Genomic DNA, 27,902 nt, shown 5'->3' on the forward strand with positions numbered 1-27,902 from the left:
CACTGTTTTAGCATGTGTAAATGGAAGAGAGTATGTGGGCATGGCTTGAGTGTTGGTACAATGACAGCTTAAATAGTCTCCTAACTATTTCTGGACTGAGGTATTATAAGTGCTGTATTTCATTGAGATCCTGGATACCATTATGGATCAGAACCTTCAGGAGAGAAGGATGGGAGAAATATATTTGTATAAGTTCATTCATTTTCTGTGCTTTCTTTGACTTCGACTTTGATTTGGATGTATGAAAGCTCTGTTAGTTTCTTCTACCTCCTGAGAACATGCCGTGGGGGTATTCACAACTTAGCTAGTTGCCAACAATGGTTGCTAATAATGGTAAAGACATTCATGCAGCAAACTCGTTGAATTTTCAATGTGTGCTGTTTATTTTGCCTCCCAGGTTGTGGTGAAATTTATTCGGAAGGACAAGATTGTGGAGGACTGCTGGCTGGATGATATGGACTTAGGCAGAGTAAGTCAAGAGATTGCAATCCTTGCAAGACTCAACCATCCTAACATAATCAAGGTCAGTCACATTTCTTAGCTTTTTAAAAATTTTTTGCTGTTCTGATTTGGTCTTTCTGCATCAAGTGTCTGCTTCTGGTCCATAGTATGTCATTTGAATAAATTCACTGAATCCAGGCTGGAAAGTGGGAACCTTTCTCGTTGTCGATTTCTAATGAAATTGCTTTCAAGGTTACTACTACCCTTGTTGCAGAGGGAGATCCTCACTCTCAAAACCCAGAATGCTGTGAATACTGGAAATCTAAAATAGAAATGCTAGGGAGGACGAAACTCAAGTTGGGCGACATCTCCTCTCATTGTGATTATGTATTGCTGTTGCCATATGCAAACAGATCATGTTACTGAAGTGCAAAGTGCTTTTTTTTGGAAGTGTGCATTCCTTTCCTGTGAGTGAACTGTAACACTGATTCACCATTCTGAACTGAGTACTCTGGTATTATTTGGATGCAGGCTGCATTAGTTTGTGAAATTGAGGACAAGACGTGAATTTCAATTAGTGGTTCAGTTCCATATTGTGATGACCAATTTATACGAAGAATAGAAAACAGTAGAGCTGAAACTCCATTTGCTTGACGATTCTTATTTTCTATTTGTATTTTCTCCTCTGGAGGTACAGCTACAATTTCAAACAAGTGCTTTTGAATCCTTGCAGGTCCTTGATGTGTTTGAGAATCAGGATTTCTTTCAGCTTGTGATGGAGAAACATGGAGTTGGTTTAGATCTCTTTGAGTTCATTGATCAACAGCCAGACCTAGATGAGCCATTGGCCAGCTTCATATTTAGACAGGTAAAGAGAAGAGGACAGTAGGTTCATAATTTTGTTTTTTTTTTTAAGGGAGTAAGTCATTTTTATTATGCTTCACTAGGGTTGCGTATTGGAAATCGAGCTCCTCTGTTCTCCGAGATCTTAAGAGGTTAAATCATTTGTAAAGTATATGCAGAATTCCCCAATTTACCCAACTTTCAGACTGCGGTTGACAAAATGCATGGACCACATTTCTGTGCTTAACAAAAATTAATATTATTTGTAAATAAATAGCTACAGGTAAGCAATGAAGAATCAGTGTTTAACCCTACTCATTAAAACTTGAATCCCTTATAAACTTCCCCTCTACAAATGCTTGCTGACAGATCAAGCAAAAGGATGTCATGGACAAAGCAAAAGACTGAGGGAGGTCAGTGGTCCCTGCCTGAAGGAATTGCTGAAGTGAACCTTTTGCTGATCAGAGAGCTGCTACTTGGTCTTCCTTCTCCAGAAATAACTACTCGTCTGCCAGAGGTGAAGCGTGACTTGAAAAGATCGTTGGCGTATCAGTTAAAAGTCACAGTTTACAGTGACGGAAGTAGGTTAGCATTTTAATGAGTAGAGTTATATGTTGGCAGTTCACAACTTTTTTGTGGTTAGAGTTTATTTGTAATAAATAGTCATTCTTGTTGAGTACAGAAACGTCTGTGCTTTCAGTCTACCATGGGCTAGTTGATAGAAATTGAAGAATTCTGCATAATTTTTAAAATCTTTAACTTTTGACTCCAGGAATAGGTAGGATTGATTTCCATTGAGCTGCATCAATGTATTCTATACTTGGAATTTAAATGGTAATGTATCCTACAGTTTTTGTGTCGTAAAATATATTCATGGAGTGATGGCTTAAGCAATTGGAGCTGATAATTTGCTACCGTAAGACTTACTTGAACTTCAGCAAACTTTGTTTTAATTGGCACCTTATGAACCAGCTTTCTCAATAAACTGGTAAACATTATACTTCCTACTAGAAGTTTACTACATTATCTCACACCCTCAACTGTGTTTTTAGGATATTGGGGAGAATAAGTGAGAAGGCTGTCTGCCAGTAGGTTTTATATAAGGCAACATTGCATTATTATTTAAGTGATTAATGCTTTAAATAAAGTATAACAGTGAGTATGCCCCTGTGTTGCACTTCTATTACTCTGTTCTTTTACATTGATCACGAGGTCCACATAATCAATCAGATCGTTTGATCAATTGGTACAGTCCTGATTCAATAAGTGTCAGTTAATAAAAAGTTTGCTGTATATGTTAAACTGCAGTTTGCAAAGGGTAGAATGTCTGTAAGTAGGTCCACCACCTCAGTATGTTCTATGTATTTCAGATTGTGGCTGCAGTGGATTACCTGCACAATAAATGCATTCTACATAGGGATATCAAAGACGAGAATGTGATTATTGATGAGGATTTCACTGTCAAACTCATTGACTTTGGTTCAGCTGTGAATTTGGAACCTGGGAAGGTTTTTCATACGTTTTATGGGACAATTGAATACTGCTCTCCAGAGGTGCTGATGGGAAACCCGTGAGTATTTACCTGCTAAACATCTGAATGATTGTTGTTATTTTCAACTGAACACTCATCTTTTAGATTCCCTTTTTCCTTTTGTTTTGTCCATGATTCCTATTTCTCACTCCCTCTCCATGCCTTAGGAACGGTCAAGCCTGTAAAATCCTCTACAACTACCCATTAATGCTAATCCATATTTACTCAATGGAAACCTGTATTTTTCAATAAATAGTTTTTTATCCTGATGCTGTTCCCTCTCCGTCAATTCACTTTGCACTGTGTGTTCCTACAGAGCAAATCTACAATCCACCTCAGCTTCCTCAGCCACTCGGAGTCTGCACGTTTTGTGATTCCTGGCTTGAAATCCTGGTTCTTGTTATATATCAGAAAATTTATTTACGTGTTGTTTGACAAAATGTCTTCCTCGTTTTTCGTCTTCCTCGTTTTTCACCTTCCACATGATCACATTGATCTAAGTATTTTACGATCACTGCCAGATCCCAAATCAGATTAGATTTCCTTCATTTTCTGTTCATGGCTATAGAACACAGGGTAAACTCGAACCCCTGGCTCCTTGGCAGATCCTGGAGCAAACCCAATCCACTAGCTCCATAAAGACCAGCTTGTTCCACATTACTCTGATGTCATCTTTGATAGAGTCTGCCACTGAAAATGTATCGTAGATTAGTGAAGATCTGGTTTGATTCCATCTTTTGTATCCAGTCAGCATCCTCATCATGACATCTACCTCCCTGCAGAACCTGGTTGCTTTTGACAATTAATATAGTAACATTCATGAAGTACTTTGTCCAATTTAAATATACAACTATTCGTAAAAATCTTTTACACTCACTTGCACATGTGTTGGATAAGCTAACTTTTTTTTTCAGAAAATTATAAGTCAATATATACAGTTTGGAGTTTAACAAAATAGTGTGTAGGAGGGAGCAGAGTTGCCATTTCCTCACACAGATTAAATGTTGCCCCATACAGTTCAATTTTTTTGTTTTAGTTTTGAAGTTAATTATTGCTCCATGCAATGTAGTGTTTTATATCGGTCTGCTGAAAGAGTTTGTGTTAATCTGCTTCCAGTATTAGCAGGCCTTCGATTTTGAAGGAGGGGGGGGTTCTTATTCTTTTGCCAATGGATCTGAAGTTCTTCCTCTTCTTTGTGTCCAGGTACTCTGGGCCTGAATTAGAGATTTGGTCCCTGGGAGTGACCTTGTATACCCTAGTCTTTGCAGAGAATCCATTCAGTGATGTGGAAGAAACAGTGGCAGCTAAGCTCAAACCACCTTTTCAGGTGTCTGATGGTAAGATACAGTCTTCAACCTGTGAAATTTCTAATAGGAGCTAGCATAAGCACACACTTGTAATCTGGAGCGTATGGATCAAGTCTGCTTGGTTTGCAGTTTGTGGAATTGGATTGTGCAGGTTGGGGTACTACTGGCATTGCACCTACAGTGGGAGGGTGGCGTGGCTGTTGATGAAACCTTGCCAATCAGTACTATTTCGTTTGCAATTCTAAGCCAGTGAAGCAGTTTTTCTGTGAATTTGTCTTGGTTTAATGCATGAGGAAGACGCACGTCACATTCCTAGTGTTAGGAAAGAAGGATGATGCCACGACTCATGATGTTTGTAAGTTTTTTTTTGCTTAATATTGCTGTCTATGAGAATATGTCAATGTAATTGGCCAACTTCCTACTTGGAGTTTATTGCTGGACATTTGGGAATTCTCTCTTTTGATGCCAGATTTAAATTGGCATGTTCTTGACAGATTCTGAAATCTTTTGTTACCCCAAATAAAGCTTTAATTAATCTTTTGAGACAGAGTTGACATCTGGGGTAATAGGGTTCTGATAGGTTTGTAGGTGACTATTCAGACTGATCTGCGGCCAGAACGTTCTGCTGCGAATTGAACAGAATACTGCAGGTGATTGGGTTTTTGAATAAATTGCTGGATCAGGCTTTTGTCACCTTGCATTTTATCTCTGTCTCTGATATGTGGTAGCTTTTGAAAGAAATTTGGTCATATCAGGTGCAGTGATCCTGGGTGAGCTTTCACCAGATCTCAAAGCTGATGTCAAAACTCCAAAGTGAAGCCAGTAGTGTATCCATGTAGCACTTCCTTTAACTTCCATGCGAGTGTTCCCCACACTCGGGCTCTCAGCAGAAGATTCACTTTGGTGAACAAATGTCAGGCATTCTGGCTGCATGGCCAGCCATACTCTGCTGTAACTGTCCCCATACGGTGTGGATGTTTGGCACCTCAACACCTGGGATTTTGTCCAGCCATCTGATCTTCGGGAGCTCCCAAAGGCGCACAAATGGGAGTGGTTCAGCTTCCTGGCATGCTGATGCTCAGTCTATGCCTTGCATTGCATAAAACAAACTGAGTGTGACAATTGCTCTGTAGGTTTTCAATTTGGTTTCCCAATCTGATGGTCGAAGCTTACATTTTACTTTGGATGTTTTTGCATGTGTCTTACCATTGATGTAGATACTCTAGAGAGTGTGCTGCTGAGCTAAGTGAACTTGCCTGTTGCTGACAGGTTCTGAGCACAGACTGAAATCTTGGCTTGAGATGGGATTTTCTTGGAGTAAGCTGATATTATTTCAGTGTACTTCACACTGGTCGTAAAGCCAAAGTTTTATGCAGTGCTGGAGTAGGTATTCATGTGACACAATATGTTCAATTCTGAACGGGGCATGAGCGCAGTCAGGAAATCGTAAAGCAAGACCTGGAGATCTTTCCCTGGCATTGCCACAGTTTCAAAAGGGTATTCTTAAAAAAAAAAAAGCAGCTTTATAAATCACTAAAAGGTAGGATTAATTCAGTTGGTCGTTCAAAGAGCGAGTGCAAGTCTGAACAGAATGGCTCCCTCCTGTGCATTGATGTAACACACAACTTATCAAATATTAGCGGCAATTGTTTTTAAAAACAGATAGTAAACGCTGGGAATGCGGGTCTTTTGTGCTCCTGAGATGCTGCTTGGCCTGCTGTGTTCATCCAGCTCCACACTTTGTTATCTTGGATTCTCCAGCATCTGCAGTTCCCATTATCTCTGAACGCTGGGAATGCTCAGATCAAGCAGAATATGCCGAGAAAGGGTTTTTAAAAAAAAACTATTTAATGTGCTGGATTTCATGGCCAGTAGTAAGCAACAAACAAAGCTACTCAACAAACATTAGCAAATTTTTTTTGCGTGTGGATTTGTTATTTCTTGATGTCAATTTAAATCTGGCATCAAGTCAAGAGAACCTCCACCCAAGGAAACCTAACCAGATAAATAGAAAGCAGGACATAACACCAGCGCTTCATCGGAGGCTCACTGATGATGTTACCTAGAATGGTGACGAAACATCTGAAAACTAACCTTCCAGCTCAGTGAGCAAACTCACATCCAGAACCTCAACCTGAGCTACAAATCTTCTCAAAACTCGCTAACCTCCACATGTCCAGCAAAAACCTCCAAGCAGGTAATTGGCCTGATATATTGACATTTTCTCATTGACAGCAAACATTTAGCAAAAGACTTTAAAGAACATCCAAATCCATTCAGTAAAGCCTGAGTGAAGAATTAAATGAAATGATTGGCACAAACATGAGATTGATTTTGTTAAACGCTAAAAATCATAAACTACTTTAAAAAAGTTCCGAAGTGTATGGAATTTCTAAATGAAACAGAAATTGGGCAATCGATTAAATGTAAAAATTACAGTTCAGGGCCAATAAAGCAGGTCTAGGCCCGAAACGTCAGCTTTTGTGCTCCTGAGATGCTGCTTGGCCTGCTGTGTTCATCCAGCCTCACGTTTTATTATCTTGGAATTCTCCAGCATCTGCAGTTCCCATTATCTCTGATACCTCCGTGAAGTGTTAACTTGCATATTTCTCTCTCTCATTTTGCGTATGTTCCCTGAGCAGCTGAATGTTTTCTGCATGCTGTTTTTTCTTTTTTATTTCTGGTTTCCAGCATCTTAGTTTTGCTTTTGATTTGATGGAAATTCAAATCATGTTTTTGAATAGAGTCATACAGCTTGGAAACAGACCCTTTGGTCCAACCAGTCCATGCCAACCATAATATCAAACTAAACTCGTCCCACCTGCCTGTGCATGGCCTATATCCTTCCAAACCTTAACTATTTCATGTACTTCTCCAAATGCCTTTTAAATGTTGTAACTGTACCCACATCCACCACTTCCTCTGAAAGTTTGTTCCACACACGAACAACTTTGTGTGTGTTTTTTTTTTAAATTGCCCCTCAGTCTTTTTTAAAATCTTTCTCCTCTCACCTTAAAAATATGTCCCCTAGTCTTGAAATCCCCCTCCCTAGGGAAAAGACACCTGTCATTCATCTTCTCAAATCCCCCATGACGTTAAACCATTATAAGGTCACCCCGAACTACCTCCAGTCTAGTGAAAGAAATCCCAGCCTATCCTGCCTCCCCCGATTACTCAAACACTCCATTCCAGGCAACATCCTAGTAACTTTTTTTTTTGAACCTTCTCCAACTTAATATCCTTTAACAGGAAGACCAGAACTGGACACTCTCTACTCTACAAGAGGACTCACCAACATCCCATACAATCTCAACATAATGTTCCAAATCCAAGTTATTGTTACTCTGAAAACGGTCAGTTTTGTCTAGAACGTGGAGCAGAAGCCAAACTCTTGAACAAAGAATTGTTCTAATCAACCAATTGATGTGCAGAGTCAAAGTTATTTCCTGCAAATTTCTGCATTTTCTCTCTCTTTTCTGGGATGAACTCTCTTTGCCACTGTTCTGCCCACCCGATCAGTTTTACATATAAACTGCAGGTTGTTTCTTCATCAGTCTTATGACACATTTTTGTACTGTTCACAATGTATTCAAGTCCGAACCATTTGAACGTTTGGTGCTGAGCCTTGCACTTTCTGCTTGTTACCCTCTAATAATGCATTCTTATTCTGCGGTCTGCCAAAGTCACCTTCCGATTCCATTCTCCTCTCTCTCCCAGGCCACCCTGGCTTTGCTTCTCTGTGCAGAACTGTAAAAATCTCCCATTGTTCAGATGGTCCAGAAGCATCCTCCTTTTTTTCTATCTATGCTTTTACAGTTCTTTCGACGTCCCATCACTAATTAGAACATCCGCAAATGTCTGACTGTCTAAATAAAACCAGGGGAGATTAATATCCATCTACTGCAGAATAGAAATACATTGGGCTCTTCGGATGCAGTGGCAGTGTCTCCACCTTTAGGGTCAGAAGGTTCAGGTTCAAGTCCTAACTGCAGAGTGGTGTCATAACATGTCAATAGGTTGATTCAAAAATTTTTTTTGGGAGTGGAAATATTTGCAATGCAGACAGGAAACTAACGGATCGTCCAAGGAATATGTGAATTCAGATGTGCACAGGATCCCATGTAATGTTGCTGTTCATTAATTGTAAACATCTCAGTTTGAGGACTGCTGAATTCTTCCTATTGTGATGGTTTTCCTCTTCTGCAGAATTTATGAAGCTGGTGTCCTTGATGCTGCAGCCTGATCCTCACCAGCGCCTGAGCCTAGAGGAGCTAATGAAGAATGCCTGGGTGACACAGCCAGTCAATCTAGCACTGTACACCTGGGAGGAAGTGTACTCCAGCAAAGGAAGTGAGTATGGAACCTCAGTCCTTTCATTACAGATGAGAATCCTGGGCTTGGTTGATGGGGTAAATTCATTTGACACAGTGAAAGAAGTTGATTTTTTTTCTGCTTTTTCGCCTTAAAATACCTTGTGGGAGAGGAGCAAATGATATCAACACAATGTTCTGAGCTCTGTATGATGTAGGTGTTCTTGAAGCTGATTGCAAACTGCTTTATATGTTCTTTTGGGTACAGTGCTCCTTATGACTCCTGTAAGTATTTTAAGCATCTTTGATATTTAATGGGATCCCCGACTGCTCAGTAATACTCAGGATGTGACAATAGTACAGGACATGACCTGGATAGCTGCACCTTGCTTGTTAAGACCATCAGATGTGGGAGCAGAAGTAGGCCATTTGGCCCATTGAGTCTACTCTGCACCTGAATGAGATAATGACTAATCCAATAATCCTCAATTCCACTTCCCAGCCATACTCCCATAATGTTTGATCTCCTAAAAATATTTAAGGCTGAAGACTTTTACGTACTTAACAACCCAGCTCCGACAGCCATGTGTGGTAAAGAATTCCACAAATTCATTAGCCTCAGGAAAAACAGGTAGGCCCTTACTCTGAGATTATGCCTTCTGGTCCTAATCACACTCACCAGGGGGGAAAACATAGCTTCGCATTTGTTTGAAATGCAGACCCGGAAACCACTTGGTGAAACTACGGACATATTAGCAAATAGTTATTTATAGTCAGGCTCATGAGTTCATAAGATGTAGGGGCAGAATTAGACAATTAGGCCATTTGGCCCATCAAAGTGTGTTCCACCATTCAGTCATGGCTGACATGCTCCTGATCCCCATTTTACTGCCTTCTCCCTATAACCCTTCAACCCATTATCAAATAAAAATCTGTCTAACTCCTTAAATTTACTCACTGTCCCAGCATCTACCACACTTTGGGGAAGCAAATTCCGCAGATCACAGCTCTTTGGAAGAAGTAATTTCTCCTTAACTCTGTTTTAAATTTCATACCCCTTATCCTAAGGCTATGACCCATCATCCTAGAATGTCCCATAAGAGGGAGCATCCACTCCTCGTCTCTTTTATCTATACCTTTTATCATTTTGAATACTTCAATTTGATCTCGCCTTATTCTTCTAAATTCCAGACAGTATTCGCCTAAACTGTTCAATCTCTCTTCATAAAAGAAGCCCCTCATCTCTGGATCATTCCAGGGAACAACTTCTGAACTGCCTCCAATGCCACTACATCCTTCCACAAATAAGGAGACCAAACCTCTGCACAGTACTTCAGGTGCAGTCTCACCAGTGCCTTGTATAGTTGCAACAATACTTACTTTCTTTCCCTTATATTCCTTTAGCTATAAAAGCTAACATTCCATTCGCTTTCTTTATTATCTGCTGTACCTGTGTTCTAGTTTTCTGTGACTCTTGAATGAGGATACCCAAATCCCTCTGCACCAGGGCCCCCTGAAATGTCTCTCCCCATTTAGATGTTAGGTAACCTTCCCAGTTTTCTGACCAAACTGCATGACCTTACACTTAACCATGTTAAACTCCATCTGTCATATTTTGGCCCACTCTCCTAACCTACGTATATCCATTTGCAAGGTACTTATTTCCTTATTGCAGTTTACTGTCCTGCCTATTTTTGAGTTGTCTGCAATTTTGGCTACAGAGCCTTCTATCCCTGTTTTCAAGGCTTTAATGTAGATTACAACCAGCTGAGGTTCAAGGTTCGAACCCTGTGGCACCCTACTAGTTACTACTTGCTTTCCAAAAAAAAAACATTCATCCCGACTCTGTCTTCTGCCCATCAGCCAGCCACCTATTCAAGCTAATAAATTACCCCTAATCTCATATGATCCAACCTTGTGTATTAACCTTTTATCAGCACCTTATCAAGCACCTTCTGGAAGTCCAGATATATTACATCTACAGGATCCCCATTAACCATTTTGCTTGTTAAAACTTTAAAGAACTCTAGCAAATTAGTCAAACATGACTTGCCCCTCATTAAAACCATACTGACTCGGATGGATAGCGTTCTAACTTTCTAAATGTCCTAATACTGTTTCCTTGATAATTGATTCTAACAGTTTGCCAACAGATGTTAAATTAACTGATGTGTAATTTCCCATATATAACCTTCCTCCCTTTTCTGAAAAAGAGCATTACATTGGAAATATGCAAATCCACTGGAACCTTTCCTGTGTCCAGGGAATTTTAGAACATTATAACCAATGAATCCACTTTCTCTGCCACCACTTCCTTTTAATACCCCAGGATGTAGGGCATCAGGCCTGGGGGCTTGTCTGCCCTCAGTCCTAATGGTTTGCTGAATACCTTTACCCCTTTTGATGTTGATTGATTGTTCTAAGTTGTACCCCTTCTATTGCCTTTGACTTGCCTGTTCCATTGGGAATGGTACTATTATCGTCCACCACGGAAACTAAGGGAAAGTATTGATTTAGCATCTCTGCCATTTCAGTGTTTCCCATTACTAATTCTCTGGTTTCAGCTTCCAAGGGACCAATGGTCACCTTTGGTGACCCTCTTCCCTTTTTATATACCTATAAAGCTTTTGCTATCCTTTTTGATATGTTGTGCTAGTTTTCTTTTCTAATTTACCTTAGCACTTTTTATTAATTTCTTAGTATCCTTTGGTTATGTTTGAAAGTTTCCTAATCTTCCTGCCTGCCACAGGCCTTTTGCAATATGGTATACCTTTGTTTTTGACTTTATATTGTCCTTGTTTAGCCATGGATGGTTGTGTTTTTCTTTAAAACACCCCCTTACTGTCTTCCTTCCTCACTGGGATCTATTTTAGTTGTGAGGCATTGAGTAGCTCCTTAAATACTGCCACTGCTCATCCACTGCCTTACCTTTTTAGCCTTCCTGCTCAGTCTACTCAGACCAAATCTGTCCTCATGCCTGTGTAATTTCCTTCAATTCCAGAACACTAGTGTGGGACTGCACTTTCTCATCCCCAAACTGAAATTAAAATTGAGTCATACTATGGTCACTACTCCCTACAGGATTCTTAACTATGATGTCATCAATTAGTCTCTGTCCTCACACAATACCAAATCCAGAGCAGCCTGCTCCCTGGTTGGTTCCACAACATACTGCTCTGTGAAGCGATCTCTAATACATACAATGAACTCTGCCTCTAGGCTACCCTTGCTAATTTTGATTTTTCCAATCTATATGCATGTTAAAATCATCCACTGTTATTATCGTACCGTTCTTGCAAGCCTCTAATATTTTCTGGTTTGTACTGTGCCCCACTACAGAACTACTGTTTGAGGATCTATAGATTATTCCTACCAAGCACTTCTTCCCTTTGACAATAGACAATAGGTGCTGGAGTATGCCATTTGGCCCTTCGAGCCAGCACCACCATTCATTATGATCACGGCTGATCATCCACAATCAGTATCCTGTTCCTGCCTTATCCCCATAACCCTTGATTCCTCTATCTTTAAGAGCTCTATCTATCTCTTTCTTAAAAGTATCCAGAGAGTTGGCCTCCACTGCCTTCTGGGGCAGAGCATTCCATATATCCGCCACTCTCCTGGTGAAGAAGTTTTACCTCAACTCTGTTCTAAATGGCCTACCCCTTATTTTTAAACTGTGTCCTCTGGTTCTGGACTCACCCATCAGCGGAAACATGCTTCCTGCCTCCAGAGTGTTCAATCCCTTAATCTTATACGCCTCAATCAGATCCCCTCTCATCCTTCTAAACTCAAGCGTATACAAACCCAGTCGCTCCAATCTTTCAACATATGATAGTCCTGCCATTCCGGGAATTGACCTCATGAACCTACGCTGCACTCCCTCAATAGCAAGAATGTCCTTCCTCAAATTTGGAGACCAAAACTGCACAAAATACTCCAGGTGCGATCTCACCAGGGCCCTGTACAGCTGCAGAAGGACACCTTTGCTCCTATACTCAATTCCTCTTGTTATGAAGGCCAGCATGCTATTAGCTTTCTTCACTGCCTGCTGTACCTGCATGCTTGCTTTCATTGACTCATGTACAAGAACACCCAGATCTCGTTGAACTTCCCCTTTACCTAACTTGACTCCATTGAGATAGTAATCTGCCATCCTGTTCTTGCCACCAAAGTGTATAACCACACATTTATCCACATTAAACTGCATCTGCGATGCATCCGTCCACTCACCTAGCCTGTCCAAGTCACCCTGTATTCTCATAACATCCTCCTCACATTTCACCCTAACACCCAACTTTGTGTCATCAGCAAATTTGCTAATATTACTTTTAATGCCTTCATTTATATCATTAATATGTATTGTAAACAGCTGCGGTCCTAGCAACGAACCTTGTGGTACCCCACTGGTCACTGCCTGCCATTCCGAAAGGGATCCGTTTATCACTTACTCTTTGCTTCCTGTCAGCCAGCCAATTTTCAATCCAACTCAGTATTTTGCCCCCAATACCATGTGCCATAATTTTGTTCACCAAACTCCTATGCGGGACTTTATCAAAGGCTTTCTGAAAGTCCAGGTACACTACATCCACTGGTTCTCCCTTGTCCATCTTCATAGATACATCCTCAAAAAATTCCAGAAGATTAGTCAAGCACGATTTCCCCTTTGTAAATCCATGCTGACTCTGACCTATTTTGTTACTGCTATCCAAACGAGTCGCAATTTCATCTTTTATAATTGACTCCAGCATCTTTCACACCATTGATGTCAGGCTAACAGGTCTATAATTTCCTGTTTTCTCTCTCCCTCCTTTCTTGCCACCCTCCAATCCGCAGGAACTGATCCTGAATCTATAGAATCTTGGAAAATAATTACCAATGCGTCCACAATTTCTAGAGCCACCTCCTTAAGTACCCTGGGTTGCAGACCATCAGGTCCCAGGGACTTATCAGCCTTCAGACCTAACAGTCTATCCAACAACATTTCCTGTCTAATATAAATACCCTTCAGTTCGTCCATTACCCTAGGTCCTTCAGCCACTATTGCATTTGGGAGATTGGATCTGTCTTCACTAGGGAAGACACAAGCAAAGTACCTATTCAACTCTTCTGCCATTTCCTTATTCACCATAATAAATTCACCCGTTTCTGACTTTAAGGGCCCAATTTTAGTCTTAACCATTCTTTTTCTTTTCACATACCTAAAAAAGCTTTTACTATCCTCCTTTTATATTTTTGGCCAGTTTTCCTTCATAGCTCATTTTTTCTCTGTGTATTGCCTTTTTAGTTATCCGCTGTGGCTCTTTAAAAGCTTCCCAGTCTTCCAGCTTCCCACTCATCCTTGCTATGTTATACTTCTTCTCTTTTTTTATCTTTATACAGTCCCTAACTTCCCTCGTCCACGGCCGGCCCTGCCTCCCCTTAGGATCTTTCTTCCTCTTTGGAATGAACTGATCCTGCACCTTCTGCATTATATCCAGGAATACCTGCCATTGTTGTTCCACTGCCATCCCTGCTAGTGTACTGTACCACTGAGCTTTGGCCGGCTCCTCCCTCATAGCTCCGTAGTTCCCCTAAATCAACAGCAGTACTGACACTTCTGATTCTCCCTTCTCCCTCCAACTGCAGATTAAAACTTATCATATTATGGTCACTACCTCCTAATGGCTCCTTTACTTTGAGGTCCCTGATCAAATCTGGTTCATTGCACAACACCAGATCTAGAATTGCCTCCTCCCTGGTAGGCTCCAGTACAAGCTGTTCTAAGAATCCATCTCTGAGGCACTCCACAAACTCCCTTTCTTGGGGTCCAGTACCATCCTGATTCTCCCAGTCTACCCGCATGTTGAAATCTCCCATAACAACTGTAGTGATACCTTTGTGACAGGCCAATTTCAACTCTTGATTCAACTTGCACCCGACATCCTGACTACTGTTTGGGGGCCTGTAGATGACACCCATTAGGGTCTTTCTACCCTTAGAATTTCTCAGCTCTATCCATACTGACTCTACATCTCCTGACTCTATCTCCCCCCTCGCAAGGGACTGAATATCATTCCTCACCAACAGGGCCACCCCACCCCCTCTGCCTTTTGATAGCACGTATAGCTTTGAATATTCATTTCCCAGGGCCTATCCACTTGAAGCCACATCTCGGTTATCCCCACATCATACTTGCCAACTTCCAACTGAGCCTCCAGCTCATCCACCTTATTTCTTATGCTTCGTGCATTCATATATATTTTGCTATTTCTTATTTCTACCCAGACTGATTTTTACATCTTAATCTCCTGTGTTTATATAATTTCTCATTACAGTACTGATCCCTTCCTTCACCAGCAAAGCTACACCACCACCTTTTCCCTTTCAGTCTGTCCCTCCAAAATGCTGAATACCCTTGGATATTCAATTCCCAGACCTGGTCTCCTTGTAACCATATCTCAGTAATCGCTCTAAATTGTACCCTTTTTGTTTCTATTTGCATCATTTAACTCATTAATTTTGTTTTGAATGCTTTGTGTATTTAGACACAAAGCCTTGAAATTTATTCTACTGGCAAATTTCCCTACTGTTTCTTTATAAATCCTTGGTGCATAAAGACAATCACTTGTTCTGTCTCTCTCTCTCTTTCTTTTTTTTGTTTTCTGATAACCATCTGTCACACCGCTAACCTGCACTCTCTCTTCCTCCTCCTTTTTTTAATTTAGGTTTTCTAATTTCCCCCACAATTAAACCCACCCGCCCCGAATCCCATTTAGTTTAATGCCCTAGTTATGCAATTCACTGGGTCTCTGGTCCCAGCACGATTCAGATGAAGACCATCCCATTGGAACATGTCCCTTCTTCCCCACTAATGGTGCTAATGTCCCCTGAATTCAAACCCATTTCTCCCACGCCAGTCTTTAAGCCAGGCATTTACCTGCTTAATCTTATTGCCCCTGTGCCAATTTGCACGTGGCTCAGGTAGTAATCCAGAGATTATTACCTTTCTGATTTCCAATTTCTAATTAGCTCCTAGCTGTTCGTACTCCCTTAGCAGAACCTCTGTCCTAGTTTTATCTATGTCATTGGTACCTATGTGTATCACGACAGCTGGATCTTTACCCTCCTACTCCAAGTTCCTCTGCAGCCCAGATGAGAGATCCCGAATCCAGGCACCAGGCAGGCAACGTAACCTTTGGGACTCTTGATCCTGGTCACAGAACAGTGTCTATGCTCCTAACTATACCATCCCTGAATACAACTACATTTGTCTCCTCTCCCTCCACTTGAATGGATCCCTGGACCATGGTGCTTCGGTCAGTTGGCTCGTCCTCCCTGTGGTCCCCATTCTGGTCCACATGGGAAGCAAGACTGTCGAATCTGTTGGACAAGAACCTTCTGCATCCCTCTACCTGCCTCACTCTCGGCCACACCCGCCTGTCCCTGACCACTGGTCAAATTCAAGTTAGTTGGTCTAAATGGCATGGCTATCCTCTGAAACACAGCCTCCAGGTAACTCTTACCCCCTCACTGATGTGCCACAATGTTCAAAGGTCAGAATCCAGCTCATCAACTCTGTGCCAGAGTTCCTCGTGCAACCAACATTTACTACAGATGTGGTCACTGGGACCTACAGTGGGGTCCACCAGCTCCCATATCATACCGGAACAACAGGGTCATCTGACCCCATGTCCCTTAATTAACTAGTTTTGAACTTTGTCTTTGTCTTTTTTTAAATGTTAACTTGTTTAATTCTCTGATTATTATCGCAACCTGCACACAAGTTAAACCAATAATTTAACATCAATTCAAATTTTAGCAGTTTCCCTGCTGGCCAATCAAATTACAGCCTTCCAGTGACATCACTTCTCTGTACATCCCCCCCCACCCCCCACCACCACCACCGCGCCACCGAAACATTTAGACACCCTTATCCTCTCAGGCTGCCGTCCGGTTCACTCCTCAACTCCTGAAGTGAAGGCTCACTTAGTTCAATTAGATTTGATGCCAAATGCAAAATAAGGATGAAATTACACCGCCTCATGTCAGTGGGCCCTCTTTTATGGCAGACAAAGTAATTCCTGACCAGTTTCCTGAAATTCCCTTCTGGTGGCTAGAAGTTGCTCTTGTTTTCAGAGTTTGTATTTTGATTTTTATCTGTCAGTGTCTCCAAGACCTTCAGGGTAGAGCTGTCAGATCACTCTTTTTAGAAACTGTACAAGTCTTTCCAACATCGTGGGTGTGCAGGGTATTTGTTGATTACAAACACAAGCTGACAGAATGTTTATCTTTCACAGTCCATGAGGGTCTACATCAACGCTTTGCATGTTGACATTTTTTTAAATTTGTGGGCATACATATTGCTTTTTTTAAAAAAAAATCTTTTTACCAGATCCTTTCCAAGGTAAGATCTGTGTGACACTGAGTGGCAACATGAGAAAATGTTGTTCCATTCCATAGACCTGACACCCCACCCCTTATGAAGCATCAAGTCTCTATGCAAGTACTTGGTCTTTTATCATGATGTTTGATGCCACACTGAACTTTTGGTTCTTATACTGGTTGAGGTGAAAGCAAAGTTCAGAACTACTGATCTAGACTTCAAAGTAAAGCTACTTAATTTTAGATTGATATTAAACATTATTATACATGGGAATCGTAGATTTACCAGATTGTTATCCTGTAGTTCTGTTGGGTAAAGACTAATGTTTCTACTTTGCAGAGTTCTAGACTCTAGTTTACCTTCTACTGATGTTCTTCCAGCATGTAGCATGCAGTGTGTCCTAACACAGTATAAAGCAATTATTTCTATTCAATGATGGGCTGCTGTATGACATCATCATAAGGTTGCTCCAGGGTCTTCATGCCCTAACACAGTTGGACTCCAGCTTATACACGTTGTCCTAGCCTGCTCCTTACAACAATATCTGAATGGGGCAGAACATACTCAGTAATATAAAATCTTTGCTTCATTATTGAAAGGACTATCAAGAAACTGTTCTGCAATGGCCAGAGAGAACTGTGGGGATTTCATTCCTTCTTTAAAGTTAGCAGACAGAGGGAGTGAAGTGTGTGCTGATGAGGATCATCTCCAGGATGGCCATGAATGTTGTGAGCGGTATGGAAGTGATGAGGAGAATATGGATCACCAAATACTGCCATCTTCTGAAGAGCTCCAGGCTGACCTCCTCAAATACCTGCTCAGCCAGGTCTGACAGGAACATGCTCGTGCTACAATAAGCAGTGTAGCCACATTTGCACTTGTTTTCAGTTTGTTTTAATACCTTTTATTTTCAACTTGTAATTTTTATTACATAGTAGTGGGGATCAATGAGGTCTGCTGCAGGCCTAAAGTGGAGTGGCTCTTTGAGCCTACTATTGTGCTGGGGAGAGATGTAACATGTGCTGTGCTTCTGTGAATATAGCACCACACTGTGGGGGACTGCTGAACTCCATGCTAATAATTCTTGTTGAGTCTAACTCCTGAAGCAGTTGCAGGTTCACACTTGGCTATCCCTCATCATTGAACCCTGGTAGGAGTGCCAGCAAAAACAGCCTCCATACCAAGTCTCATCTAACTTCCATATGTGCATTTTGACTGAACAGCAATTGAAAACCACTTTCTACCCTGGGATACTGAAGTAACCATAGGTTGACCCTTATTTCCCCAATTACGACTCCTTTAATTGTACACAGATCAGGCAATTCAAATCCATTCCAGGGACTTTTAGATGAGTATTGCTGCTGATTTTAGAGGCCCTGGAATGAATGCCTCTCTTTATTTGAAGCCATTGGTACTTGTTTTGTCACATATATGCTTCCTTCATGCAACCACAACTTAGAACACGTGGCAGCAGAGCCTGCTGGGAACAAAAGTCACTTCTAGGGATCAGTGGAACTCTGGGAGAAAAACACATCTTTGTGAAGGCAGGGAATTCAGTCAGTTTGCAAAGATCCAAACCAAGGAGAGAGAAATGCAGAACTTAACCCAGCAGAGAATCTGCCTGTCTGTCTAGTAATATTGCACAATGAACACTCCTTCTCTTGCACTCTTAGCCCATGGCCCCACCAACGACTAGCCATTGCATGCAAATTATGCTTAGGATATTGAATCTAACAAATTCCCTAATGACAGGAGTATGCAAACAGCACAGTGCCCATCACAGGCTGTGTACGAGTTGAGGGTGAGCAGTTTATTCACACTCCATTGATAAATTGGTGTTTCACTAAGAGGGCAGCCTGATGTCCTCCGATAACTTCATATACACATGCACTGAATGATAGAGTCTGAACCTTTAGTTTTTGGGGAGGGTTATGAATATTACAACTGTTTAACAAATTACATGGAGAATTTCCTTCCAATTTACTGTTTTAACTAGGAGCTCATGCCTAACATGTTATGGCAGATCAGCAGACTGACTCCGAGGTTAACATGCATTAGCCTCTGGTAATGGAAATCTGAATGCTTCCCTAAAAGTGCCTTAGTGCATAAAGAAATGTATGTTCACCCTAAAGAAGAAATCCAAGCTGAAGTAATTGTACACTGAATATGCCTTTTTTAAAAAAGTGGCTACACAGTAGTTGGGAGCATGTTTTTAAGGGTTTGTTCCAAGTTTAACACTCATGTATTAGCACACTTTATACTCTATTTTATTCACATTAGATTTGTATATTATTATTACAAAGGACAAATCACTCAATGTAAAAAAAAAAAGTTTGAATATTAAGGTCACATATTGAGGGTACTGAATGTCAATAAGACACATCAGGAATGTTAGTTTTGCTCTTTGTGACCATTCATCATTGTTCACTGATCAGAGCATCTTGGAAATCTTTGAAATCTGACAATCAATTAAGCTTGCTCTTTTATTTCAGTTTCTGGTTGATAGTGCATTGGGAATTTGATTTATTACAGATATGTTTTGGTATTTGTGTGAAACAACAACCAGACAGCCCCTCACTGCGCACTCTGAACTGCTATTTCAGCTGGGGTTGAGCTATACACTGCATGAGTCATAATTCATAATGCTTATTTTGCAGAACCTAGGGAGAGAGTTTGGTCAGAATTTTTAGAAAGCAACATCTTGTTAAGCTACATGGACTATTGCACTTAAAACAAATGAATTCACCTTTATTGAGAAATTGAGTTGAAATCAGGGTTCATTGAAGTCATTTATTGTACAGTGTTGTTCTGTAGATTTCCTGAGATGATCAGCAATCCCAAGTGAATGTTTCCAGCATACTGTTTTTTTTAAACTGAAACCTTTCAGTCACCAATATTCTACATTGTTCTATCATCTAATGTTATTTGCAACCTATAAAATGCATTTGCTTAAGGTTTCCTGCGCTTCTTGCCTACTCCTCAAACTGATTTCAGTAAATTTCTCAAATTTATAACTGATTTCTTGCTAAAGTTATACATTTTACTGTAAAACAAAGGATTGAATGATGAAACCATTTAGTGATAGACATCATTATCTCTCTTCATTCGAGGACTGCAGTCTGAATTCTCCAGCATTGCTTAGTTCCAGATTAAAGTTACCACGAAAGCTTTGCTTCCATATGAAGTAAGTTAATGGATAGTTATTTTAATTTAATGTTTTTGTGCATTTAAGTTATATTCTGGTGTTCTGGCAGTTTATTTTTAATAAAGCTGGTTTCTATTCCAAAAAAAAGCAACTTGGCTAACAGATTGCTAACCTTTGCACTACACACTTCCCTAAAGAAATAGTCAGCTGTTCTTCAATAGTATAACCAACTCTATCTTACGACATGAGTAGACTATTGCTATCTTTGTTTCCCATGTGTTACAAGGTGCTGTGAGATAAAAGTCTCCCTGCACGTTGGGAATATAAATCAGCACTTCCCAAAATCTTTCTCCCCTGTGAGCCCATTTCAAGAGCTGAGGGCCCCTTGGTGAGACATTGGTGTGCAGAGGGTGTGGGTGAGGGGATTTGCATGCTGTTAAAGCTGAAGTGTTGCTGTTAATCTTCGTTCCATGGTAGCTACTGCTGTCTCAGCTGACAACTACATTTCAGGTCCCGACCTCCATTTTTCAGAAGCCTGATTTAAAAACATTTCTGCTTCTCTTCTGAACTGCATTGCTTTTCTACCATCCTACTTTAATGTGTTATATACAGCCACAACAAAAGAATGTCCTATACTCCCATTCACAACAATGACACTAATTCCAACTTCTGATTTAGTCTGGCTATATCTACAATGTGTTACAAAACTCTGTATATTTACAAAACTTAGTTTGACAGGTCAAAATTATTATAAATTGTTAATTTCTGCTCTGTATAGTAAGCTTTCAGGGACCTTAGTTATACATTGACTGATTATAAATATTTGGTATCATCGTGTGTACAAATGGTACCTAAATGCTGTGATGTGTAATTCAACACCTACAACATCTTACCAGACTAGTCAGAAACAATTAGAACTGTTTTAACCATTATCCTGACCTTGCCAAACCTGTTGGGATCACCAAGTGTCATGAGAATTATATAAAGTGTAATCTATTATATATTTCATAAAGATTCCAAGTGTCAGAATGAATTATTTAAGCTTTGTACCTCCTTGACCTTTTACATACAATATTTTTGTATTTGTGCTGTGTAAACAGTAAAGTTTATCTCAAACTGATTTGTGTTTAAAGTATGTTTTCATTGGTCTTTTCCTCAATTGAGGAAATCATGGTAACCTGCAAGTTGTATTTACTTCAAACATATTTCTGACATGTATCACATGTGTGGAGCTGATTACCTCAACCAGACTAGTAACAGCTGATGGGTAACTGAAAGAGGGTCTGCACTGCCATAGCACCTTACCATGACAGTAATCACCTTGGTTTATAATTACATTACACCAATTTTAAAACAGGGTCATATGTACAAAGTCTAGCAGAGAATGTGGTTTTTTAAAAAATGAATAGTACTTTTGTTTTTCATTTGCAATTTTAATTGATGTCCGCCAGCATGAACACTCCACTTAATCACCACCAACTCCTAATCCCCTTCAGGAATATAACCTCAGTGATTTCTCCAAAATGATCCATTATCTTCCTCACTGCTGTAGTCCTCCTCCAGTTGCTCCTCTTCATCTCCCCCTTCTAAGGACTCTAGTTCTTCTTTCTCTATCTCCTCACGGCTCAGTAGCTTCTTAAAGATGTCAAACTGTTCCTGGGTTGACCTGGCCACTTTAGCCAGAAAATAGTCCTCAGTGGTGGAGAGTACGTCCTTCAGTTTTGGGTTTACAATCTGAGTCTGTCCCTTCTTATCTGGAGTCTGGTAAAGTCCCAGCCGTTCCAAGAATATGTGCCGCTGCTTCAGTTCTTCCAATGACACCCGGAATAACATGGATTTTGCGATTTCTGATTGTTTTATACCCATTCTGAAGTAGGCATACTAGGGCAATAGAGACAATTTATAACCATTTGATTAAATGATACTTTTTAGAAGAGACAGAGATGGTAATAAGAGTTATGTATGTTATCTCTTTTGCTAATATCTGTAGCCCAAAATTTGCTAATATCTGTAGCCCAAAATTCAGAACCCTGTCATATTGCTTTACTTGTGCATCTAATTTTCACCTGCACTAAATAAAAAACTGAAAGAAATGCATCTGCTGCAAAACTGGAAAAGCTCAAAGGTCTGGCAGCGTCTGTGAAGAAAATAAAATCAGGTAACGTTTCAGGTCTGTGACCCTTCCTCAGAACTGATGGTAGCTAGGAAAAATGTTTGTTTATATACAGAAAAATAGGGAGGGGAATGGGGTAGCTGTTAATGGAGACTGTTAGTCACAAACAATAGGTAGTGTGTAATGGCAGGCAATTTGTTAACAAGGCCTGATTTGTTGGGTAGAGGGCTGGGTCATGGAAGAGTTTGGGCCCTAAATTTATTGAACTCTGTAGTGAGTCTGGAGGATTGCAGGGTCCCCCCAGGTGATGAATGAGGTGGTGTCCTTCCAGATTGCGTTGAGCTTTGCTGGAACACTGCGGCAAGCTAGAAATGGATGTTGGCCAGGGAACAGGTAGCTCAGGGTCTTTTTTTTTTCTGCGAGCAGAACATAGATGTTCTGGTGAAGCAGTCATCCAGTCAATGTAACACAGAGCAATGAGAGAATGAACTACTTGTTTGGGGATAATAAAATGTGAGGCTGGATGAACACAGCAGGCCAAGCAGCATCTCAGGAGCACAAAAGCTGACGTTTCGGGCCTAGACCCTTCATCAGAGAGGGGGATAGGGGGGGAGGGAACTGGAATAAATAGGGAGAGAGGGGGAGGCGGACCGAAGATGGAGAGTAAAGAAGATAGGTGGAGAGGGTGTAGGTGGGGAGGGTAGGGAGGGGATAGGTCAGTCCAGGGAAGACGGACAGGTCAAGGAGGGTGGGATGAGGTTAGTAGGTAGCTGGGGGTGCGGCTTGGGGTGGGAGGAAGGGATGGGTGAGAGGAAGAACCGGTTAGGGAGGCAGAGACAGGTTGGACTGGTTTTGGGATGCAGTGGGTGGGGGGGAAGAGTTTGGGGAGTTTGTTTGGGGTCTTTGTTTAGATGGCAGTTGTTGGAGGAATAGTGTTGGCAAAGACAGCAGAGAAATTCCTCCCCTTCAAACTGTACCTTTTTTGTAAATAAAAATCACAATCTGAATAGGCAGATGTCAGTGTCCTAAGAACTGAAGATTTAAGTATTTTTAAATCTGCAAACCTAATTAGTGCAATATGCAAGTTCTTATCTTATCCAGGGAAATCTCCAGGTGACATTTGCTAAGTTGAGGGGGGAAAAAAAAACTAAAAAACAAAGGGATAGGAGATAATGGGAACTACAGATGCTGGAGAATCCAAGATAACAAAGGGTGTGACTGGATGATCACAGCAGGCCAAGCAGCATCTCCGGAGCACAAAAATCCCTCTGAAGGGTCTAGGCCCGAAATGTCAGCTTTTGTGCTCCTGAGATGCTGCTTGGCCTGCTGTGATCATCCAGCTTCACACTTTGTTATCTAAGAACAGGGGATAGATCATTTCGGACTGAGATGTGAAAACATTTCTGGTGAATCTTTGGAATTCTCTACCCCAAAGGGCTGGGGAGACTCAGCTATTCACAGGTTCTAGAGAAGAGCAACAGAATTTCTACATAAATAATACATCAGGGGAAATGGCACTGAGATAGGTGATCAGCTATGGTTAAATGATGGATCAGGCTCATTGGGCCCAATTCCCCCTTCAGTTATGGAGTCAGATATGAAAGACCTGAATCCCAGATTCTACAAGTCTGAACTTTCAAATCAAGAGTTGAAGTCCCCAATCAGACCGTTTTTAATTGATCCCATGAAACATTCTGCTGGTGAAAGTACATTTTACAGGCATCAATTTTTAAAAAAACCTATATACCTTCATAAAGTATTACCAATAGAATCATTCTACAATAAAACATAAGCAAAAGGGCAGGAGAAAGCATAAGTAAAATGGATTAGTCTAATACAGTTCGCTGAGCTGGAAGGTTAGTTTTCAGAATGTTTCGTCACCATTCTAGGTAACATCATCAGTGAGCCTCCGATGAAGCGCTGGTGTTATGTCCCGCTTTCTATTTATCTGGTTTGGTGATGTCATTTCCTGTTCTTTTTTCTCAGAGGATGGTAGTTGGGCTCCAAATCAATGTGTTTGTTGATGGAATTCCGGTTGGAATGCCATGCTTCTAGGAATTCTCAGTGCGTGTCTCTGTTTGGCTTGTCCTGGGATGGATGTGTTGTCCCCAATCAAAGTGGTGTCCTTCCCTCATCTGTACGTAAGGATACGAGTGATAGTGGGTCTTGTCGTTTTGTGGCTAGTTGATGTTCTTGCATCCTGGTGGCTAGCTTTCTGCCTGTTAGTCCAATGTAGTGTTTTACAAGCCAAACAGAGAGACACGCACGAGAATTCCTAGAAGCATGGCATTCCAACCGGAATTCCATCAACACACACATTGATTTGGAGGCCTATCTACCATCCCCTGAGGAAAAGAACAGGAAATGACATCACCAAACCAGATAAATAGAAAGCGGGGACATAACACCAGGGCTTCATCGGAGGCTCACTGATGATGTTACCTAGAATGGTGACGAAACGTCAGCGAGCAAACTCGCATCCAGAACCTCAACCTGAGCTACGAATCTTCTCAAAACTCGCTTTGTACTCATTACCTGGAACTTATATTCCAATTCTTCAAATTTCTCGGAAAAGGACATTAGGTGAAGTCCGAAGGATTCTGTGATCTGAGCAGCTGTAAAAATACACTTGTCTTTGAAGAAACGTACTGTGTTGTTCACTCTGTTTTGCAGAGAGGTTTCAGGATCTGTGGGGAATGCACCAAGACACGTTGTAGACTGCCTAGAGAAAGGGAAAGGCACACTGAAAATGAACAGGGCCGGGGGCTTCTCGTGAAGGTTTTTGTCCCGTCAGTCTCGTAAATAATCAGGTTTTTGCTTACAGAGAGAAAACCTCCATTCAGCTGGAAGCAGGGAGGAGATGGCAACAGGTCATTACAAAGTGAAACCAGCATTGAAGTGCAAGGTAGAAGGGCACCTTCCATGTTTCAAGTATAAATGCAGACAGCTTACAACTCTAGGTTATCATCTTGACAATGCATGTATACTTCTCATTCAATGTATTGAGCGAATCATGTGAAAATAGACAGGAACCATTATATTACCTTCTCCCAGCCCATACTTCTGTAGGCTCTCAATGAGTGGTTGAAGTTGATGTGCCTTTGTTCCAAGCAGCTCTGGACATTTCTCCAGGATCTTGATAATATTACTTGGGTTTAGGCCGAGGAGGTTGAGTACATTGAGTGCAGTGAGGCTCTTCTGTGGAGGCTGCACAGTGATTTTGGGGATTCAAACGTGAGCAGCTGCTTTTACCTGAGCCTGGCTTAGTCCCAGCTTCAGAATTGAGTCGATCACACTCTCCAGCACTGAGGGATCAATGCCAGACCTCCCAGAACGCTCTGCAGCAGTCTGCCCGAGACCCTCTAAAAACTCAGATCTGATCTTTGCAGCAGAAAGAGAGTTTGATGATGTTTTCTCAGACCGCCTGGAAATCCCAGCTGTACTGACACCACGACAGGCACGTGGCCAAGTGCCTGCATTATGACCATCATCTCTCTCCGATGTAGTGGCGAGCTGCCAGTACGTACGTGCTGCCTGAATCCTGTGGAGGTGGCAGTGTAAGCGTAGAGCCTGAAAGATAACACCAACAGGGTAAGGGCAGAAGGGAAAAGGCAGTTCAATGCAAAACAATCAGCCCAGAGTAAACATGGAGCTCTGAGACCTTTTGAACTTCATTCTGCACCATCAGAAACCCTGTGGGGGCTGGGGGCTGGATGACCATGTTACGTGCAGAGTTTTATTTTCAAATGTAGCGACTGAGACAAAAGGCCAGTGCAAAACGATTTATATTAAAAGTCTCCTCAATATACTGAGTCCTAACTTCATACCAGCTCCCCCAAATCAATCCGACCATTAAGACAATTCTAATTACTTAGGAATGGATACATGACTAGTATCTTTCTCCTTCCTTCCTCACTCATTCCCTCTCCTCACCTCTCTCTAATCTGCCCCCTCCTTCCCTCTCTTCACCCCCCCCGCCCACCAACCATGTCCTCCTTCCTCCCTCCCTCCCCATCCCCCCTCCCTCCCTATTCTTCTTCCCCCTCTACCCACCAGGCTGCCCCCAATTCCCTCCTCCTCCCTCCCCATTCTAAACCCCATTCTCCGCCCCATCCCCCCATTTCCCCCTCCCCCCCATTCCTCCTGCCCCCCTCCCTCCCATTCCTCTCCCCCAATTCCGCCTCCCCCCCTCCCCATTCCTCCCCCTCCCATCCCCCCCATTCCCCTCCCCCCATGTTACCCACCCCCACTCCCCCTCCCCCCATGTTGCCCCCCCCCACTCCCCCTCCCCCCATGTTGCCCCCCCCCACTCCCCCTATGTTGCCCCCCCCACTCCCCCTCCCCCCATGTTGCCCCCCCCACTCCCCCTCCCCCCATGTTGCCCCCCCCCACTCCCCCTCCCCCCATGTTGCCCCCCCCCACTCCCCCTCCCCCCATGTTGCCCCCCCCACTCCCCCTCCCCCCGTGTTGCCCCCCCCACTCCCCCTCCCCCCGTGTTGCCCCCCCCCCACTCCCCCTCCCCCCGTGTTGCCCCCCCCACTCCCCCTCCCCCCCCACTCCCCCTCCCCCCATGTGGCCCCCCCACTCCCCCTCCCCCCATGTTGCCCCCCCACTCCCCCTCCCCCCATGTTGCCCCCCCCACTCCCCCTCCCCCCATGTTACCCCCCATTCCCCCATGTTACCCCCCATTCCCCCTCCCCCCATGTTATTCCCTCATGTTACCCCCCCATTCCCTCTCCCCCTCATTCCCCCCTCCCCCCCATGTTACCCCCCCATTCCCCCTCCCCCCCATTCCCCCTCCCCCCCATGTTACGCCCCCCGTTTCACTTTTTCTCCCCCCGCGTACCTGCTGTGTCACCTCTTTCAGCCTCCGACTCATGTTCATTCCACTTCCCTCCCGCTGTCCGTCGGTGACTAGGACTCTCCGACAGCCCGGCCCCGGAGAAACGTTCCGCGAGCTCAGGGATCAAAGTGAAAGGGAGGAGGGTGATGTTGCCCTTTCGTTGGACTGTACTTGAAGTTCTGATTTCTATATTGTAAAGGGATGCTCCGGAGAATATGCAATAAGATTCACAGAAATGATAAGGGAACTGAAAGAATATGTGTTATTTAGGAAGGTCTGAACTGGCTGGGTCACCTTTCTCTGTAACAAGAGAAGCCCAAAGAATGGCCTGATAGAGGTCAGAAAGAGTTCAATGTGGTAGACGAAAAAGTTTCCACTTTTGGGGGATGTCCAATAGTTAGGATCGTAAATATAAAAATCACTAATAAACACAATAGGGGATTCGGGAAAAACGTCTTTATTAGTGTGAATGACAATGTACAGCTTCTTTCTCAAGGAGTGTTGAGACAAATACCATGAATATACATCAAAGGGAAGGGTTTGGTGTTGGCAGGTTACGATCACAGTTATCCACAGAGAGGAAGTCGAATTTTTCTAAGCAATTTTCAAAAGGTTGGATAAACTTGTTAAGAAAGAGCAGTTTAGAGACAATGTAATGTTCAATTAGAGAAATAAAGTAAATATAAAATACGAGACCACTTTAACAATCCTGTAAAATGGCAGAGCAGAGGCAGCAATTTTGCAGTGATAAGACTTTTGTAGTGATGACCAACATGGAGTGAAAGATCCAACTGTCACGCTCCCTGTTGGTAACACTGTTACAGATGGAAAGAGGAGAGGGATTCTGCTGAAGAAATGTGAGCAACTGGGGACTAAATTAAACAGCAGAACCAAAAGTTAATAAGCTCAGGATTACTACTGAAACTACTAACAAATTGGCACAGGGTCAACAAGAGGCAAATGCAGGGCTCAAAGATTGGTGTGGGAGAAATGGGTTCAAATTC

The 27,902-nt window shown here is 42.2% G+C and overlaps 2 protein-coding genes across 4 annotated transcripts in view; one reads left to right on the top strand and one right to left on the bottom strand.

Annotated features, from left to right (window-relative positions):
* Window positions 1-21,062, top strand: part of pask (PAS domain containing serine/threonine kinase) — a 63,764-nt gene extending 42,702 nt beyond the window's left edge. For all 3 annotated transcript variants that reach the window (XM_048542744.2, XM_048542745.2, XM_048542746.2), the window contains exons 15-20: window positions 398-523; window positions 1,175-1,309; window positions 2,655-2,854; window positions 4,019-4,152; window positions 8,329-8,472; window positions 17,397-21,062. In XM_048542744.2, coding sequence (XP_048398701.2) covers window positions 398-523; window positions 1,175-1,309; window positions 2,655-2,854; window positions 4,019-4,152; window positions 8,329-8,472; window positions 17,397-17,629 — 972 coding nt within the window. In that variant the 3' untranslated portion in view covers window positions 17,630-21,062. The remainder of the gene's footprint in view (window positions 1-397; window positions 524-1,174; window positions 1,310-2,654; window positions 2,855-4,018; window positions 4,153-8,328; window positions 8,473-17,396) is intronic.
* mterf4 (mitochondrial transcription termination factor 4) lies at window positions 19,152-27,174 on the bottom strand. The gene is given in 5 exon segments (XM_059650955.1): window positions 19,152-21,823; window positions 24,591-24,719; window positions 24,722-24,777; window positions 25,100-25,625; window positions 26,902-27,174. Coding segments are annotated over 5 exon segments (1,125 nt in total). The 5' UTR covers window positions 26,941-27,174; the 3' UTR covers window positions 19,152-21,448.
* Window positions 27,175-27,902: the final 728 nt, after the last annotated feature.

This window comes from Stegostoma tigrinum, chromosome 14 (assembly GCF_030684315.1).
Source record: "Stegostoma tigrinum isolate sSteTig4 chromosome 14, sSteTig4.hap1, whole genome shotgun sequence".
Taxonomy (NCBI): Eukaryota; Metazoa; Chordata; class Chondrichthyes; order Orectolobiformes; family Stegostomatidae; genus Stegostoma; species Stegostoma tigrinum.